At 41.9% G+C, this 19,625-nt stretch overlaps 1 protein-coding gene across 3 annotated transcripts in view; it reads left to right on the forward strand.

Moving 5' to 3' along the window:
* igsf9b (immunoglobulin superfamily, member 9b) overlaps positions 1 to 19,573 on the forward strand; it is a 45,637-nt gene extending 26,064 nt beyond the window's left edge. For 2 of the 3 annotated variants that reach the window (XM_084728920.1, XM_084728919.1), the window contains 19 exons: positions 717 to 863; positions 2,852 to 3,003; positions 3,201 to 3,318; positions 3,994 to 4,135; positions 6,333 to 6,478; positions 7,530 to 7,672; positions 8,217 to 8,357; positions 8,460 to 8,576; positions 8,676 to 8,826; positions 9,178 to 9,289; positions 9,393 to 9,568; positions 9,664 to 9,902; positions 9,998 to 10,082; positions 10,458 to 10,628; positions 10,810 to 10,846; positions 11,377 to 14,688; positions 16,056 to 16,225; positions 16,390 to 16,601; positions 17,994 to 19,573. In XM_084728920.1, coding sequence (XP_084585046.1) covers positions 717 to 863; positions 2,852 to 3,003; positions 3,201 to 3,318; positions 3,994 to 4,135; positions 6,333 to 6,478; positions 7,530 to 7,672; positions 8,217 to 8,357; positions 8,460 to 8,576; positions 8,676 to 8,826; positions 9,178 to 9,289; positions 9,393 to 9,568; positions 9,664 to 9,902; positions 9,998 to 10,082; positions 10,458 to 10,628; positions 10,810 to 10,846; positions 11,377 to 14,688; positions 16,056 to 16,225; positions 16,390 to 16,589 — 5,759 coding nt within the window. In that variant the 3' untranslated portion in view covers positions 16,590 to 16,601; positions 17,994 to 19,573. The remainder of the gene's footprint in view (positions 1 to 716; positions 864 to 2,851; positions 3,004 to 3,200; positions 3,319 to 3,993; positions 4,136 to 6,332; positions 6,479 to 7,529; positions 7,673 to 8,216; positions 8,358 to 8,459; positions 8,577 to 8,675; positions 8,827 to 9,177; positions 9,290 to 9,392; positions 9,569 to 9,663; positions 9,903 to 9,997; positions 10,083 to 10,457; positions 10,629 to 10,809; positions 10,847 to 11,376; positions 14,689 to 16,055; positions 16,226 to 16,389; positions 16,602 to 17,993) is intronic. The other variant, XM_084728921.1, reaches the window with a different exon arrangement.
* Positions 19,574 to 19,625: the final 52 nt, after the last annotated feature.

The raw sequence follows: 19,625 nt of genomic DNA on the forward strand, positions 1-19,625 counted from the left end.
AATGTCATACAGTATGGTGTTACAATCATATTCATCAACCCAAGTTACATAGTGCGAGAATGGGCCTTCGAGTTGCAGAGTGGCAATGAAAACAGCACCATTCACTCTATTACAAGTCAGTGTAGCATCAAAATGAAAGTGAAATAGTTACATAATGTTGCTTTAAGATGAAAACTCCAAACATGAAAAGTACAACAGGAGTACAACACACTCAAACACTTTTTCTATTATAGTTATTTAATGAAGTTGCCTTTAAGTATTCCTGGCATGCTCGTCCTAGCTCTCCACTCCACCACCACCCAAACCCTAAATGACAGGACAGCATCTTCATCTGTGATCTTGCGTATCATTATAACCGTTTCTTGAGTGATTCATGTGTTTGCACTCAAACTTAAGGGCTGCCGACTTCTTGTCCTCTGAGCTGCATATTTTGTCCGCCACCTCCCCCTTTTTCATAAATCTTAGTTATTTGCGACAAACATTCGAGCTGCAGATGTTCACAACATTGTTGATGGTTTTGTTTGCTAGTATAAAATCTATGACTTTGACTGTGGCCTTTGTGACACTGGATGCCTACGTCCTCTGCATGGTAAGCCCTCTTTCTGCATGTGCTGACTCTGCCTGTCTGGCTGTGTCTGTGTGTTGACCACCTCTCTCTCCCCCTGTCTATCTCCCCCTTCCTCTTTGCCCTCCCACCCTCACCCCTCCTCTCACAGGCCGTGTGTCGCTGACCCGGGGTGCCTCTCTGCTGGTGGAGCGGCTGACCCTGGAGGACGAGGGCTGGTTCGAATGCCGCATCCTGCTCCTGGACAGCAAAAAAGACGACTTTCAAAACGGCACATGGACGTTCCTCTCCATCACAGGTGCACGCACTGCAGGGCTTTGGGGACTCTGGAGCTGCTCCTTTCGTTGCTCATCACTGGCACTGTCTTTGTTTAGAACAGCCACAGCATGGAGCCTGGCTGGGCCTCTGAAGGTCCTGGCAAACTGAATATTCCTGAGTGTTTTAGCAGCATATCAGGCCCTCTGTGTGACATTCTGTACACACAGTGATCACATCTTGTCTTTGTATATGCTGAGCCTGCTGTGAGCTAATGTCACCGTAGGAGTTGGTTTTAGAATAACAGGAGCAGGACACTCAGTGTCTGCAAAGGTTTGTGTGGGCTAAAGATTAAGGTTAAAAGCTTAAATCTGAGTCCCTTTAACCCACATACATCCCACACCAGTTTTGCCATAGTAGAGTGAGGAGTTCCATTGAGAGTGTCAGGTGGGATTTGCTGATTGTACTACAGTGAATGAAAGGCCTACATGTGCTGCATCAGGTTGCAGATGGACACCAGACACCTTTCTTGTACACAGCATTACATCAGTGCATCCACTGAATATCATAAATACATGTTACCTAAGAATATGTTAAGTAATCCCAAAACCAGACTTGTCACACAGATATTGATGACATATCTCATCCAAATCCCTTTCCAATTCAACGAGAGCATATATTTTTAGCATGGATGGTCCCATCAGGGGAAAAAAACTAACAATTGTGGTAGTGTGAAGTTTATTTTCTCCCCTCTATAACACAGGCAAAAAATGTACTGCAAAACATCAGTTAGTCCTGAGAGTTTTTGTAGGATCTTCTGAGGTTTGTGGTATCCTAGTTATTGTGCTCTATTTACATTTGTGGTACTTAAAAACACCACATTTGGAAGCACTAACAATGACTATGTTTAGACACACTAATTTTCCACCATTATTCCAAATACAATAAGAATCTGAATTTGACACAGGTCATGTAAACAGCATATTCCCTTTGGATATTCTGAATTAGGCCTTTTTCTGAGGGTAGCATTCTCAGATTAAGACATGTTGGATATGCCGATATTATTCGGGTTTGAGGAGCAGTCTTTAAATGCAACTATACAATCAGAATATGTAATCAGAATATGTGTCTCAATTGTGGTTTTAACTGCAGTTTGCGATGTCTTGCCTGTTTGCAGTCAGATCTGTACTGTAAACACACCAACTAGCCAACAGTTTGCAAGGCTGGAGTAGAGATGCATGCACAAAAGAAAAACCTGCGTTTCTTGTCGAACAGACAAACGCCTGTTTTTAAACATTATGAAAGACTTGCGTATCAACAGGTTTTAAGATATGTGCAATGTGAACTTTTTCAGGAAGGTGGCTGAATAAATAGGCAGGCTCTGTTTACACAAACAAGTTTACTACTATTGGAAAACTTTGGAAAAAATTCTGTTTTGCCATAAAGAAGCAAGTAGCTCCAGCCATTCTACTTTCCCATGATTGCAGTACACATGGCTGCATGTAAACATGAATTTTAATGGAATATTCATTTTCATCAGCCATGCAAACAGATTAGTGTGAATATTGTCTATTTTAATGGGATAAAGGTAAAAACTGGTATATTTTGTGCAAGTAAATATTCACTGTCTCTTTACACATATATTGACACAGTTACACAGTTAGATGAAAATCCGTAGATCCCCTTGTGGACTGTTTAGATGGGAAAGCTATATCCAAATACACCCAGTAACTGCCCATATCCACACAGAGACTGCTCACAAGGTCTGCAGGTCAATTAGATAAACTTACCAAAGCACCAAACTAGTTGTCACTTAGCTTTACTGTACAACCAGAACTTTTTACGTTTGGTTGTTGTGATGATTAAGGATGTCTTTTAACTATTTAGTGAGAAGAATATTTAGTGTGAAGATGCTCTGATTGACTTCAGCATTTGGTGTTCAAAGTTGAGTAAGCACTCTGATTGTCTTCTGTGTCCCATTTGAATATGTAAATAGAGATAAATATTTAATGTGTGCTGTCTTTGTTCTAGCTCCACCTGTGTTCATCAAGACACCACCAACCTTCGTGGAGGTTCTGCTTGGAGACTCGCTGACTCTCAGCTGTGGAGCCCATGGCAACCCTCGACCAACTGTTGTCTGGCACAAAGATGAGAGCCGAATTGAGAAACATGAAAAAATAAAAGTGAGTTGGATTAACAGATGGCATTTGCAGTATTTTAATTAAATACTTTATAATTAGCATTTTACTGTAGGAGTAGAAACTTTGATGTTCCTTTGATGCAAAATGCTTTGTCGTCCTCTGAACGACAGCCTCATGGTCTTCCTCTGACTTCTTTCTGTCTCTTTGATTCTCTTACTTGTACCTTCGCCCCCTTTTAGGTGCTCAATGGTACCTTGTCTTTGGCCTCCGTCACAAGAAATATTTCAGGAGTGTACAAATGTCACGTGTCCAACACAGAGGGGAACCTGACCCACTCAACGCAGCTGCAGGTCAAAGGTCAGTGTTGAACTGTCAGTCACCAGGGAGAGACAGAATCTCTCTCTTCTTATCTTATGTTTAAACATGGGCTGTGATGTGCAGATCAACAACACACAGACATTTTTAAAAATAATATTTACCACAAATGTTTTTCTGGTACAAAACATTTATACAGGTAAATTAAATTGTCCTCTGATTCCTGTACCACTCAAGGACTGATATTGCTGTGCTACTAAAAAGTCTATACTGCCACCTACAGTCCATCCCCCTCTGTTGCATTAAATCAAGGCCTGCATACACTGACAGGCTACATCACTATTAGAGGTGTCATAATTTCAATATTAAATCAAAAATCAATTGAAATGACCTTTCAGTTTCAAGAACGGAATTTAAAGGTAGCGTTGCCTCAGTAGTAATAGTAGTAGTAGTTGCAGTAGACTTTATTTTTAAAAATTAATTTGTAAATTGTAAATATAAAATGTATTTGTAAGGCAGTAAAATCGATGATTTGTTGATCTTTACAAATCAAAATTCAATATTCGAACAATAAATTAAAAAAAAAAATTTAAATTGACCCTTGAAATCGAGTGTCATATCGAATCATGGATTTAGAGAATTGTTACACCCCTAATTACTATATAAACACAATATTAACATCAGAATGTGTTCTCTTTTCTTTCAACATGTTAAAAGGACCTCCAATCATCATCATCTCCCCAGAGGACACCACCCTCAACATGTCTCAGGATGCAGTTCTGCAGTGTCAGGCTGACGCCTACCCCTCCAACCTCACATATGAGTGGTTGAAACAAGGACAGAATGTTTACCATATTGAGTGAGTACATATCTTTAAAGTATCTGCTAACCCTAAATACTTCATGTTTTTTCTGTCAAATTTAAAACATAATTAATATGACTATGACCTTTTTTAGGCTAAAAAATAATATCACAGTGTATCCCAAGTAGGGATGTAGCAATACCAGTGAAATTTCACAATTCTCAGTGCCCAATTCAATACCACGGTAAAAAAAAAACAAACAAACAAAAAAAACCACTAAATCTCATGTATGTATTTTGGTGACAGATGACTCGCACTGAATGATAAGGAGTCAGGACGATAACCTACTTCTACGAGCTATGGTTACATTAGATTTGCCTAAACACAGCAGCCTTCAGCGTTTAGTAATTGCACACTTCATGGAACACAGTTGGCTGCACAGCAATGCGAGATGTCTCAAACAAAAATAATGGTTTCAGGATTGGGTTAACAAGGACAACACTGTGAAGACATTGTTAATGTAACTTAACATGAATTGAAACTCACTCTACTCATTCTAAGTTGGAATTGTTTCCCCCTTTTGTCTGAAAAGTTTGATGACTCTGTTTACGTACTGGTTTTTGCAAATTCATTATTGGTACCTGGTGATACGCCTCTAATGCAAAGTACTTCCATGTTTTCCTTTTTGACAAGTCAGGACAGAGCTGTCATTGTAACTGTAGAGGTAGAGGTGGAAATATCGATACCAAATTGATACCGATATCCTGGCGTCAGTAGGATCCATACCAAAAAAAGGGATCAGTTTCTCACATGTGCACTTTCCTTCTCCACTGCTGTCTGTGTACACTTAAACAAAATATGTGTCATCCTCTTCCTTGGGCATTTAATGGCAGATTAGAACACTTGAAGGCGGATACACTGGCCCCAGTCAGATCTGGAAGAACTGAATTGTTGAAACACAAAGTCATTGATTCCACAGAGAAGTAAACAAAAGCAGCTTCTCATTTCTAGCTGACAGTTGTGGATTTTTTCAGCTAAAATAATGACTCTCGCTGGCAGATTTCATAACCGTAGTTAGTTAATGTAAGCTAATGCTAATGCTTAAACTCCTTCAGTCAGCTAAGAAGTCCATCTTCAGCTGATTTATTAAAGTTTTCATCTGAGAATCATCTTAAAGTGGATGAAATATGTCAAGTTACTTAACAGCTGTGTACATGATATAATGTTACTGCTAAAAGACTAAAGCTAGCTTACATCTCAGCAAACACCTGTTGGATAATGAAATACACCATGTATATGTTTATGATAGACGACAGAAACACACTGATTAACATGGGAAAATGAAGTGCAGGGACTTTGAGACAGTCACCCAGCCAAACCAGCCAGATGAGAGCTAAACCCAGGTTGGAGGTAACGTTACAACAGCTAGTAAGTTAGCATTAGTTAGTTGGACATGGTACTGTTCGCAGCTTACATTAAAGCAGAAAAAGAAAAAATTTAATCCATTCCCCGCATGTGTGCTCATGTGTTTTATGTTTTTGAAAAGCGACAAAATGACATCACTGTACAAACTCATGAAACACTGAGTATCATGCATCTTAGAGCCCCATGCACACTGCTTCAACATGTAGAGAAATGCAAAGCTTCACAGGCCTACAGCATCCTAGTTACCATTCATGATCTATGATTGGACAGTCGCTGTTTGCAGGAGGGGCTTAGCGAAGGGTCATTTGCATCCTCGGTGCAACAAGCACTGTCACATTTTTAGATTTTGGGATCGCCTTGGAACTGAAGCATCAGTTCTCGTGACATCCCTAACCTCCAGCTCATGATTTGACTCATTTACAAACCTTAAAGAAGAACAAGGTCTGTTACTTCAGCGTAATACTGAGAAGAATATTTAAAAGAAGCCTTTAAATCCCTGCTACCCTGCAAAGGATAAGCGGTTATAGATAATGGATGGACTTTAAATAAACACAATGGAAGTCTTTAAATAAGCACAATGGATAAACACAATGGACCATTTTGGCATTTTTCCACGTCATTCTGATAATACAATCAGTTCTAATTAGTTGTTCTAATTATTCTAATTATAAGACTATTATATGATCTGGTAATGGGAATGCTACAAAGCTCAGACAAAGCAGATTACTGTTCAGATTACTGCGAAATTTCCAGGCTGTGGTAATTAAGCTTCTCAAACAATTAATTTTTATTCTTAAATTACACCATGGATTGTATCTTTTGGCTTTAGGTCCCTGAAGTCCCGAGTGAAGGTTTTGGTGGATGGGACACTTCTCATCCCTAATCTCATCCCAGAAGATGCTGGCAACTACACCTGCATCCCAACTAATGGGATACTGACCCCGCCCTCAGCCTCTGCACACCTGAAAGTGAAACGTAAGGATTTAATCTCCTGCAAGAGACACCATCTGTGTGGTTTCATACATCCATTCATTATGACAATAGTATTTTAAACAGTTTTCAGTCTGAATGAGAACACTTCATGATACCAAATCAGCACTTGCTAAAGTTACTAATTACCTACTCCTGATTGCAGACAGAAGTGACAGCACAATTTTACTCCTTTTAGGTTTCAACACAGTCAATCTTAGCATCCTCCAACAGAACTGTTTCTGCTGCTCTGAGTACTATTATCTCCTCTGCAGCGCATCTGAGTTGTGGTGTCCCACAAGGCTCTGTTTTTGACCCCCTTTCTGGCTTTTCTATACATGCTCCCTCTTGGCCTGATTATGCAAAACCATGATGTGTTTTACCATTTTTATACTGATGACACTCAATAATACATGACATTGAAACTCACAGATCCTAGCAGCCTAGCTAATCTTACAGCTTGCCTCCAGGATCTTAAATTCTGGATGTCTCAAAACTCTCATAAATTCAATGACGATAAGTCTGAGGTCGTACTGTTCAGTCACCCAAATTCCATAACCTCTTTTGGTGCTAATCTTATCTGCACAGTTGCCCAACTTATCACTGGGACAAAGAGGTGTGATTACATCCTCTCTTGCCTTGCTTGCCTACATTGGCTCCCTGTGAGTTTTTGAATTGATTTTAAAATTGTATAGCTCACTTATAAAGCTGTGAACAGTCTTGCACCTAAATGCATTTCTGATAACCTCAGATGGAGCCCTGCTGGTGACTCCCAGGCCACAGCTTGACAAAGGGTGGTTGAGTTTTTTACATTAAGGCCCCACACTATGGAAATACCAAACTCAGACATACTATGTCTCACACTTAGTTTCTAGACTTTTCTGTTTGTGAAAACCTTTGAAAATGTTTGATATGTGTTTACTCTATCGTGTTTCTTGGCTTTTATTTAAATTCTATCTGGCTTATGTGGTTAATAGTGTTTATTATATTATTGTTAATACCTCTTTAGGAACTCTCTAGTTATTTTTTGTGATCAATTCCTCCTCCTGTACTTCAGATCCTGCACGTGTAGGCCGAATGTCCCGGGAAACATACTTACCTGCGGGGATGGAGGGGGTCATTGTCTGCCCTGTCCAGGCTGATCCCCCTGTGCTGTATGTCAACTGGACCAAAGATGGGAACGACTTGAATCTTGATAATGTAAGATATGTAGTAAAGAAATACAATATGTGGCACCTCTTCCTAACATACAGCAAGCAAGAGAACTGTAGCGGGTTGAGTGCAAAAAATTGTCCAGATATACTATAAGTGATGTCATAGTGCCACTACTTTAATTTTCTCCCTCTGCAAATGAATAAGTTAAGCATCTTTGTTATTTATTCATAACTAACCTTAAAATTCTCAAGTCAACCATGTTTATATATAGTTTGGGGACAGTTTACTTACTTGTAACACCCTGCAGTAGCAGAAAGAAATTTTCCTTCCAAATCTTGTACTTTTTGATATCACCCATTCCTGAGAATTGGGTTAAATCATGTCCTACTAGAAAAAAAAACTTTCCAAAATTCCAACTCTGTGAAGATGTCAACTCCATCAGACGGAAAATCATTTAATTCAAAAACTTTGGAGTAAAAATCAAAACCCCCTCAAAATACATTTCACCCAAGTCTCAAAAATTATTCCCCTCTCAAAAGGGTGCTGTGAAACATAAAATATTTACTTTTTTCTTTATTGGCCTGTCCAGTTCCCAGGTTGGATAGTGAACTCCGAGGGCTCAGTTTTCATAACAACAGCCAATGACAATGCTGTGGGCATGTACACATGTACGGCCTATAATAGTTATGGCACCATGGGCCAGTCTGAACCCACGCAGGTCATTTTACAGGTAAGGCTGATGTTTTCGACTTTAGTTACAGATATAATCCTTTCCTATAAGTGTACTCAGTTACATTTAGGCACAATTAAAAAGACCCCTTCCCTCCTGCAGGACCCACCAACATTTCGAGTGCCTCCTCGGCCTGAGTATCTCCAGGAGGTGGGCAGAGAGTTGATCATCCCCTGTGAAGCCATTGGAGACCCCACTCCAAACATAACATGGAGCAAGGTACAGGAGATTTTCCACTCTTGATAGGCAGAGGAGCTTCACAAGTATGGCTAATTATTCCTTTATGCTAACTTATACTTGTGTTGTCCTTCCTCACAGATTGGCCCTACTCCTCGCTCCCAGTACACTGTGTTGGCTAACGGCTCCCTCCTGCTGCAGCCTCTTAGTAAAGATCACCATGGAGGCTGGGAGTGCTTGGCCACCAATCGTGTAGCGACTGTCAGTGCAGGCACTGTGGTCATGGTGCTGGGTGAGCGGGCCAACATTTTTTCTTCAAACTAATAACTATTGATCCATGACACTTAAAGGACGTTTTTGTCAAATTTAGTAGTATCTAATAATGAGATTGTAGAAGTTTGGCCCAGATTATGTGATGTAATGTGAAAAGTTTACAGATCCAATCTGATTTTGTGATTAAAGGATGTCATAATCAGTAGAATACTTGATTAGTGAAATAATCAATAGCTGCAGCCTTAATTATATTCCATTTCTGTCATATTCTGCCAATAGATCGCCCTAAATCTTACACACTGAACCTTTTACCAAATTCATGTGTATTGTCAACAGTTGAAACTTACAGATGTGTTTCTCTGTTCCTCAGGCACCAGTCCTCATGGTGTGTCCTCAGTAACTGTCACCACGGAGATGAATCAAGCCAACGTGTCCTGGGTACCAGGCTTCGATGGTGGTTACACACAGAAGTTCACTGTATGGTCAGTAGCATGATGCAGTTCTCAGCTGTCAACAACAATATGTGCTGTTTCATGCTCTGTCCTTATTTTGGCTGTTTTTTATTTTGCATTTTTAATTTTTCAGGGTCAAGCAGGCATCCAGAGGGAAACATGAATGGGCGTCTTTGCCTGTACCAACGTCCAAAAACTACCTGCTGGTGACGGGGCTCCTTGCTGGCACCGGCTATCAGTTCAGTGTCCTACCTCAGAATAAACTCGGCTCTGGACCTTTCAGCGAAATTGTTTCTGTGCGAACGCAAGGTTTGTGCAACTACAGCCAATCTCCCTCACTCTCTCTAATGCCGTTAAGCTGTACGTACATATCAGTTTGAATTTTTATTGGGTCTTCTTATCAGCTGTGCCAACAGAAGCTCCCAGAGTCGTCACCACTCTCCCAGTCCTGGATCCTCCCGTACGTCTGTCAGCCAACCAGACGGAGCAAGGGATTCTCCTCCAGTGGTCGCCTCCTGAGGCTCCATCCGCTCCACTGACAGGATATGTGCTGCAGGCCCGCAGGGATCAGGGCCAATGGGTCATCCTCAGCAGCAACATCAGTGCCAATCAGAGTGAACTACTTGTACAAGGACTGCTAAGAGTAATAATTAATTTATTTCATATTTATCTCATGTAATCACAAGCATACTAATTTATAGTGTATCTAATCAAATGCCTGATCTGTCTTTTTCTCAGGATTCTGGTTATGATCTGAGGCTGATGTCACGTAGCAACAAAGTACTCAGTGAACCGAGTGAGTCTGTCAATGTCTCCACCATTGGTAAGTGGCTTTGTATAGACTACCATGAGCATTATTTGCATATTGAGTCTGACTAAGGGTCCTCCAATTGATCAGCCCCCATTCATTATTGGCAGATATTTGTTGTAAATAGTTTGATTGGTGGTGTCTGTAAAGGCCGACCAGAAGACCCAATCGGATAACAAAGTGGCTAAATTAGCATTGAACAACTGTCAAATGCGGGTAGATTTTCTGTTTGTTGAGTACATTGGCAGGTAAATGTTTGCACCAAAATAGTCATGTAATTAAAAAAATCAGATTGAGTTTATAAGTATAGAACATCTTGAAAATTATCACATAGGTGCTTAGTATAGGTACGTTTTGCGACCACCATAATAGACTCTGGTCTGATTACAGGGATGGAGATTTACCCGCTGCGCCCAAGTTTCTTGGAGGTTATTCCTGAGCCCCTGTTGGCTGGCGTGTTAGGAGGAGTGTGCTTCCTGTTTGTGGCCATCATCCTCTCATTGGTGACAGCGTGCTATATGAGTCACAGGAGACAGCGCCGGCGCAGAAAGAGAAGACAAGGTGAAACTTTCTATTTACACAAGACAAAAAACAAAAATGCTTTTTTGTTGTTTAAACTCTGTTACTATGCAGAAAGTGCAATTGCTGACCTCTGAGTTTATGTTAAATACACTTTGTTGTGATTGGAAAATTTCAACTTGTGATATAGTTTGATGTTAATCCTTCTTTCATGTTTTCTTAGATCTTCCATCTGCCTTCCAGAAGAACTCATCTCCAGAGTAAGTATCTTCATCAATGCACATGTATATTTTTATTTGAACGTTTTTGTTCCTTCATTAGCATTTTGATTGTACAAGTTAATTTTATTTATCTATCTTGCTAATTTATGGCTTTTTTGTGAAGATGGAATGTTTCTTTTTTTTTTTTTTTACTTTTGATTGGGTTTTGCAACAACATACAATTGTGTTATCAGACCAGTGGTATACAGTGTATTCCCTTTATACAGACATTATAAAAGTGACAATTGACACATTCTTAAAAAACATTTTATTATGTTAAGGGGGAGGACAAAGACAGAATATTTAATTAATGTACTGTTATTATAGTCATTGGTCAGACACTAAAAGCAACCATTCATTATACTCTGCTGCCAACAGTCTAACTTCTTAACTCAAAATTATGTCATCTCTGTCATTTTTGATGTAGTGCAAATGCTCAGAAAGTTGCCGATTACACATTTACTCATTTTTATCAGACTCTGCATTATCGTAATGTTGTTTAAAGCTATTTTTTGTCTTTTTTCCCTCAGTGCTCGCTCACCTCCTCGCAGCCCAGACAGTGTCCTAAAGCTGAAGCTGTGCCCACCACTTCCCTTCTTCCCCAACTCCTCCTCCTCACAGTCTGATCGATCATCCTTTGATAAAGGCAGCCGTGGCGAGTACCACGACCAGCGGAGACAACTCCTGTCCAACTCATCTCCTCCACCGCATTACACCCTCTTCGAGAGTCACCTGGGGTCTCAGGCCCCCTCTCCAACTGCTCTGGAGTCCATCTCTAGAGGCCCAGATGGACGCTTTATTGTCCAGCCACAGCAAGCGGGTTCCAGTCCTGCCAATAAGAAAAACCTGAAGGAGGAAATCCTGCAAATTAATGGTGGTGCGAGTGGCTCAGGGAGTAACAGGACATCATTCAGGGACTCTCCAAAGTCAAGCATTTTGAGCTCAGAGAAGGACGAGAGGAAGAATTCACCTCTTACTGTGGATGTCCCAGAGCTGAGCAGACCTCCTGCCTCTCCTGGAAGAGTCCGGGCCATGGCCAGAAATTTCTCCCGTCATGGCTGCTTCTACTCTGATGACGAACAAGGCTCAGAGGCCCTGCTGGAAAGAGCTAGCTTCTATTCAGACAACAGCGAGAAAAAACCCAGTGATTCTCTCAGGAGACACCGCATGCCAGGCCATGCTGAAGATCTGTTCCCCAGTTTGGGAAGGAAAACAAAGTTTCTGGATAGAGACAGACAACACCATCCAGCCTACCAGCCTATAGAGAGTCACCTGACTAATAACAGCACCCTGGTCTCACAACTTGACAGCGAGCTGGAGAGGGATAGCATCAATAAGTGTGCCCAGCTGGCAAAGGAGAGGGAAGAAATGGAGAGGGAGCTGGAATGCTATACAGCTGATCAGAGAAGTCGTGCTCGTGGAAGAGATGAACGACAGTCTCATAGCCCTCAAAGGGACAAGTCAGAAGAAGAGCCAGTATGGAAGCCGCAAGATGTCACCATCAGACAGAAACACAGGCCCTCAGGTCAGACAAGTCGAGTGTCAGACTACCGGAGGGCATGTTACTTTGGGAACACCAGCAGCCCCATGGACAGGCTCCCTTCGACTCGCATACAATGGGACATCAGCCCTGTTACATCGATCACCAGCCTCATTCCTGTGCAGAGTCCCCACCACGCCACATCGCCCAGGTCACAGCATCCCTGCAGGGACATCACGGAGGATTCTTTTGCTGTTGATTCATCACGCTCTCCAGTCACCCAGAACACCTCCCTCCCCATGCTCTCCCCTGACATTACCTCAAAAAGTCTACAAACACCAGACAGAGCAAGGTCACTGAGTCCTCTGATAGAGGCTGATAGATATAGGAAGTCCATGACTGAGCAGGGTTTAAGGGAAAAGACGCAAGATGGAGCATCAAGATCTAGACATTCATATGCTTATGCAGGCACTTCAGCTGCCAGAGGTCCTTCAGTTGACAGCGAGAGGCCTGGAAGTTCAGCCTCTGCTCCGTATAATCAGCCTGAGGGGACTGCAGAAGTAGACTGCTCTGCCACAAGGGATCCCAGTCCATCAACTTATGCCACCTTGCCCTATGAACATCATGAAGTCGGGGCAAAGGCCAAAGAAAAAGAGACTCAAACCCAGGGTGACCGAAGGAGTTCGGGGTTTTACTCTGACTTAGAGCGAGAAGGTGTGCGGACACGCTCCAGGAAGAGTGACAAATGTCTCTTCTCTGATAGTCCAAGCCCTATTTCAACACTGACTCTTGTAGAAGAAGTCGAGAGCGACCAGTCCCAGTTTTCTGTCCCCGGTATGTCGGGGTCTTTCAAGGCCAAGCCTGCAGTTCCATCTCCCAAAATGTCCCCTCTGCAGACAAGTGCAATTCTGGAATACCTGAGCCTTCCAGGTTTCATTGAAATGAGTGTGGACGAGCCTGTGGAGGACACTGAAGCCACAGACAATGCTGGACAAAGTTCAGAACTGAAGCCAGAACAATCTCCAGAGGCAAAGCCTGATGTAGTTCCTAAAAACTGGGAGGTTCATGTTCAAGAAAGCCAAGAAACTGAACAACCTGATTCTGCAGGTATTGCAGAATCGAGCTTTTATGGTAGTAAAAAACAAGGCTACAAACGATCCCTGCAAGGGGAAGGTTCTTCTCTTAGGGTAAGATTTCCAGATGAGACAAGACCGTCGTTGCCTGGTCCAGAAAAAACTAGCAAGCAACTTTACGATGAGAAAACACAAATTCGAGCTGGGAATAAAAGCACAGATAGACCTGAATCCAGACTTGGATCCAGGTCCGCTCACACCTTGTTCAGTGCAGCTAAAGGTATGGCAAACATAGTGTCAAAACACTCACAGAGTTTTGTAGACAGTAGTGAGTCTTTATCAGAGCAATCCCAAAGACAAGCTTCTCAGGGCAGCAGATCTAATAACATTGCTTCACGAATATGTCAAGCCCCTGTGCCATTTCTAAAGAAGTCCTTCAGCATGGGCCCGTGTAGGACACTCTCAGGTATGGGACCGCCTCGTCCTTTCCTAAAGAAGTCTGTCAGTTTGGGCTCACAGAGATGGGAGCACTTCGAGAGCCCACGGCCATATATTTCTGAGAGATGCTACTGGGACGAGTTCCCAAGCCCAGATGTCAGGGTGAAGTCCTACAGTTTAGGTCGCAGTCCGTCTTCCCTCCCCAGGCCAGGCCCCTCCTGGAGGGAGTACGTCCCCTTCAGACGCCCCAGCATGGGCAGCTTAGAGAGGCCTCACCCTGCACAAATATCTTTAGCTAGTCCTTCCTACCTCACTCCTTCCATGTACCCATCCAGACAAACCTCAATCTCCCCGTTGTTGGAACCCTCCGATCCACGACGGCAAGCCGCCGTCTTTCCAGACTCCTCCAGGTGGTCCCCCTCTTATCCAGATACTCTAAGATCTGCCCAGTATAAATATGTCCCCATGCCCTCTTCCATCCCTGTCCCCCAGTACCAACACTGGCCAGGGTCCAGAGGGGAAAGCATGAGACCCATGGACCCCATGAGGGGCCCTCCGAGGTCCTACCTGCCCAGGGGCATCAGCTGGCCCTCACCTTACTATGCCCCCTTCCCACCCAGGGAGGGAGAGAGTTACAGACAGCCAGACAGAATGATGGGAAGGGGAGGGGAGACAGAGATCCGGGAGGGAGGGAGGGCCAGTTATGCCAGTCAGAGCAGCGGTAGAGGTAGCGCCGGTCTCTTCCGACAGTCCCTGTCCATCACACCCACACTGCTCAGCTCCCCCGAAACCACAGAGGAGAGCGAGCGGCACAGAGCTGAGATGGAGCTGCCTGAGAGGAGAGCAAAAAGGTGAAACGTCATCACACCTGGACAAAAACAACAAAGACACTGGAGTTTTTTCTTGGCAGAGGGATTTATTTGTGTTGCCAAAATAACATCAGAGGGATAGTTCAGATTACTTGAAGTGGGGTTGTATGAGGTACTTTTCTATAGTCACTGTATTATCTGCAATACATGGTAGGGTAAAGTCACTTTCTATTTGAAATTTGAATTCATTCAAACATAGAGAAATAAGTTAATATTCAATGGTCAGTTAGCCTTGTGATCTTGACTTATTACATGCTCTACTGACATATCAGTAAACTAAGCTAGTTATATTGTTTGCTACATAAGTGGATGAACCTCACAAGCAAAGCCATCTTGAGTGAATCCTGACACCAGAGCATCTGAGAGGCAGTGTGAGGAGGTTCTACACTATAGAAGTTACTAACAAAGCTGTTAACTGATTTTGTACAAAGCAGCTCTTTTTCTCTACAACAACAACAAATCTGTGGCGTCACCTGCTAGCTTGTGGTGAGATGTTTGGTGTAATAGTTAATAAAATAACAAAAATAATGTTGTCAGCAGCATTCAAATTAAATCAAATGGCTTCTTTATCATTTCAAATTTGTTTGAGCTTGATTTCTTTAAATAAGTGACTGCCTCAGTAGACAGCAGTTGACACATGCCCAGTTCAGAAAAGCAGAGTAAATGTATTTTAGCCACATAAAAAAGGCCCACAAAAAATCAGTATCAGTTGTGTACAGTATATTTAGACTATTTTCAGCACTTTACCTTCCCTCCAGACACTTTTTTCTGACAGGAAACTGCTGTTATGTAAGTCAAATATCAAATATCAAAGCAACCAAATGCCTTTGGAAAAATCAGTGATTTTACTTTGCAGGATATTGGGATGTCTGATCTACTACTGCCTCGATCAGTTAGCTTGCTTGTGTTATTGTGTGACTGTGGTGTTTTAAATGATTAGTTTGGATTCACCTAATTTACACAATAACACAAACAATTTAATCAATTGAGGCAGCAGTAGACCAGCAACTCCAGTGTTCTGCGAGACAAAATGACTGATAGATAAAATGAATTTTACAAAGAAGTCTGGTGGCTTTGCAGAGTGCAATATTTGGCTTACACAGCTGGGGTTTCCCATTGGAAAAGGCTGTCTGATGGCATGGTAAAGAGGTGGAAATATTCTAAATATTCTCATTTTATTGCTGACCCTGTCCACAGCAGTACATTGTACAATAATACACTGACTAAGGAATAAATACTTCATGCAACGCCAGTTAAAAGAAAGTCCCAACTATCCCTTTAACATTGTTGTATTTGTTTCTTGCTCGTGAGTACTGTAATCTGACAACTTGTTTTGTGTATCTCATTAGAAGGAACACATCAGTAGATGAGAGTTATGAGTGGGACTCTGCCGATGCCTGTGTGGACTCTGAGGTCCTGGAGGCCATGAGGTTTGATCAGTCACAGATGGGTATTCGGAGAGGCAGAGGAGAGCTCAGATATGATCAAGCTGCTGGCCTCCAGGACCAGCGACAGAAAGGTAAATTCTCACTATGCTTTTGATGTTGCATGTGTCATTGTGAGCTTAATGCTTGAGGTGATGTGATGCTGCATGTGTTCATCCTGTGCCCTTGTGCTGTTACTGTGAGCTTGTCCCATGACATGCCCATCCATGCATTTCCTCTCCCCTGACGCCCTCCCCAGGCCCGTCTCCCTCAGTCAGCCCGCCAGTTTCCAACCCACCTCACTGCCACTACAGCCGCTCCCTAAGTGAGGCACGCTTCAACGCTCTCCGTCAGGAATACCAAGAGTACAGGCGGGCTCAGGAATCCATCTGTTCCCGTGAACCCTGCCTCACCCCTGGCCACGATTCAGACTCTGACTCCAGCTCAGCGCTGCTTTAGCAGCTTGACTCGGTCCGTTATTCTTCCTGCCCTCTCACCTCTTTCCTTTTTTTTCCCTCCTCCCACTGTTCACCTGCCTGCATCCTTTCCTTGCCTGCAACTGTATCATCCACGTGTAATGAATTTTTGCATGCTAAAACCTGCTCAAGTTATACTTAAAGTGATAGTTCGGATTATTTCAAGTGGGGTTGTATGCGGTACTTATCCATAGTCAATACCAATGGTAGATGGTGGTCAGCATGCTCCCTGTTTGGAAAAGCAGAGAAACAGGGTCCCAGCGCAGCGCAGAGTGTTTGTGGCAACATGCAACCACTGAGAGAAAAGGCACTGTGCCCGGCGTTTTTTCCAAGAACTCTCTTTTTGTGTCGTCACTGTTGCTTTTTTAAAGGCAACCAATCATATATTAGATGGGGACTTGTCACCCTGGTAAGAAAATGGAGCTCTTTCCTTTTCTTTCCTGATGTGCACCGGAGAGCTGCAGCTCAACTCATGTCTGTGCAGGAGCCCAGAGGGAAAAATGTTTTTAAAAATGTGTTCAGCTCTCAGTAATTTTGCAGGCCTTTGTGTGAATCTCTGTGGTTTGAAGTTTAGTTTCTCTCCTGTGTCACTGTTTGCACTCTTAGGTATCAACTTTATTTAATTGTTTTGTGCCATTTCAGCTGATAGAACTCGTGTCAAGTTATTGCTAATGAAGACCAAACATTTCCTGATTTTGCCTCTTCATAATGATACGTGGTCAACCAGCATTTTGCAGCCGCTTGGCTCAAGATGGGTTTGAGATATCGGTCTCTCCAAAGCAACCAGACTCCTTTCAGTCATTTTATTGTACAGAAAACAGGACTCTGGTCTAATCTGGTCTGATCTTTCGGCTCTGATCTTTCTTGGTTAGTGTGTTTGTGTTATTGTATGACTATTGCGACACAGAACTCACACAATAACACAAGCTAACTAACCAAACAAGGCAGTGGCAGACCAACAACTCCTGTGTCCTGTGAGGGAAAATGACTGATTTCACCTTCGGAGTCTGGTTGGTTTGTGGAGAGCGATATTTGGCTTATGTAACGGTGGCTTCCCTTCAGAAAAAGTCTGTCTGATAGCAAGGTAAAGCAGTGACAATGTTCTAAATTAGGCATACACTTAAACTGATATTGATTTTTTAAGTGGCTAAAATACATTTTGCTGCTGACTCTGTTCACAGCAGTACGTTGCTCAGTTTCCCACTCCGGTACTCCTGTCTGCTTCTCCAAACTGGGGGTGGCTCGACTACCATCTACTATAAGAAATACACTGACTATGGCCAAATACCTCAAACAACCCCACTTTGAATAATCTGACTACACCTTCAACATGTTTTAATTTTGGAGGGCTGCTCTCTAATACTGTCCGGTTCTTTGTCTTTCACAGATGTATCTAAGACAGACACCAAATAGCGGTTTTAATGAACAGACGACAGCACTGTGGTCCTGGACACTGTGACACCTCACTGAAGACTGGTCATGTGAAAGAATTCATCAAGTTTTTATTCTCTGTTACAGCAGACTAAAGTTAAACAATTCAAAGAGACAGCACTGTATGCTACATGCCATCAAATGTGACAGACTGCACCTCCTCATTTGTTATCAAATGACACATATTCTTTTTTTTCTTGTGCGTACTCCATTGTGCTTTGCATAATGAGAAGGGATTATTTATTTTTCTAAGAAGCTTGTGCAACTGCATTTTTGGTTTTTGTTTTCAACCTCGACAATCAGGCACACAGGGCTGCTTTGAGAAATGAATTTCTCCCCCCTGACTAAGACAGGTTTACAGTAGAGAGTTGAGAAAGGGCTGCTTTATAAAAGCAGCAGTCCATTGCCTCAAAGACTTCCCTTTAATAATAATAAAGGGATGCTAATGACAATTATGTAGGCCTGTGTCCAAGATAACATCTGTTGGTGGAAATGTCTGTATCTGTAGTGTTGCCTGTGTTGCCAAACAGCGCTCAAAGCATTTTCACCACCATCTCCTTCTGAATATAAAAGTACTTGAATAACTTTAAGATCACATTAGGCAACTCAGATTTTTTTTGTACTTCAGTACAAAATCTTATTCATGATACCTAACTTTGTTACTCCAAACCATAAGTTACTGTATTTAAAAAGAAATAAGTTTATTTGCCAGTGATTTCCCTGCTCGTTCCATGAACTCATTTCTTGTTCTATACATTTTATCTGTCACAAAAACATTCCCCTGTTGAGACTTTATATATGAAATCATTTCACATAGCCTCCCAGTATTTGTTCAAAATGTACAAATGTTTATATGTACCTTAATGTGAATGAACCCTACTGTTTTATTGTATTGTATATTCCACTTCATTTCATCAGATAAGAAAATGCTACTTTACTCCACCTGAATCAGTTCAACCTCAGAGCTGTGATTAAATGACAGACACAGGGAAAATTGTATTTTGCCTTATTTTTGTTGATGTCAACATAGACAATTTGATTGATGGTCGAAGGTTTGAGCTGATGAGCTTTAATCAAACAAAACTGATCAGAGGTTTAAAAATGATTGAAACCTTTTTTTACTCACATGATGAGTATTTCTGTATATTTATTGAGGTGAGTTATGATATGCAATGATGTTTACAATTCACATCACTGATGTGAAGGCAGCACTGTGAATATTTCATCGACTTCTAGTTCTGTATTTGAATTGCAAGTCTGTTATGAATTTTGTGCCCATTCCTTTTTGGTTTTTTACTGAAAAATGAAAAAGCTGTTTTTTTTATGTCTCCTGACAAGCAGATTTAGAAGAAAATCTTACTTTGTACTATATTTACTTAAATAACCCAGATGGAAATCTTCATATGGAGTGAGTATGCATTTCTGATGATGGTTTTTGAAGTTTTGTACAAACTGGAAATTTTTATATCTCGACACCTGGTTGTTTTTGTCATTTTTATATGTTTGTAATGAATAAATTGTTTTATTCTGAATGTACCAGACTGAGAATGTGCTGACTTTTTTTACAGTATTGTTTGTGTAGAGGTGT

The sequence above is a fragment of the Lutjanus erythropterus genome, chromosome 10, assembly GCF_056507025.1.
Source record: "Lutjanus erythropterus isolate fLutEry1 chromosome 10, fLutEry1.hap2, whole genome shotgun sequence".
Classification (NCBI taxonomy): Eukaryota; Metazoa; Chordata; class Actinopteri; order Lutjaniformes; family Lutjanidae; genus Lutjanus; species Lutjanus erythropterus.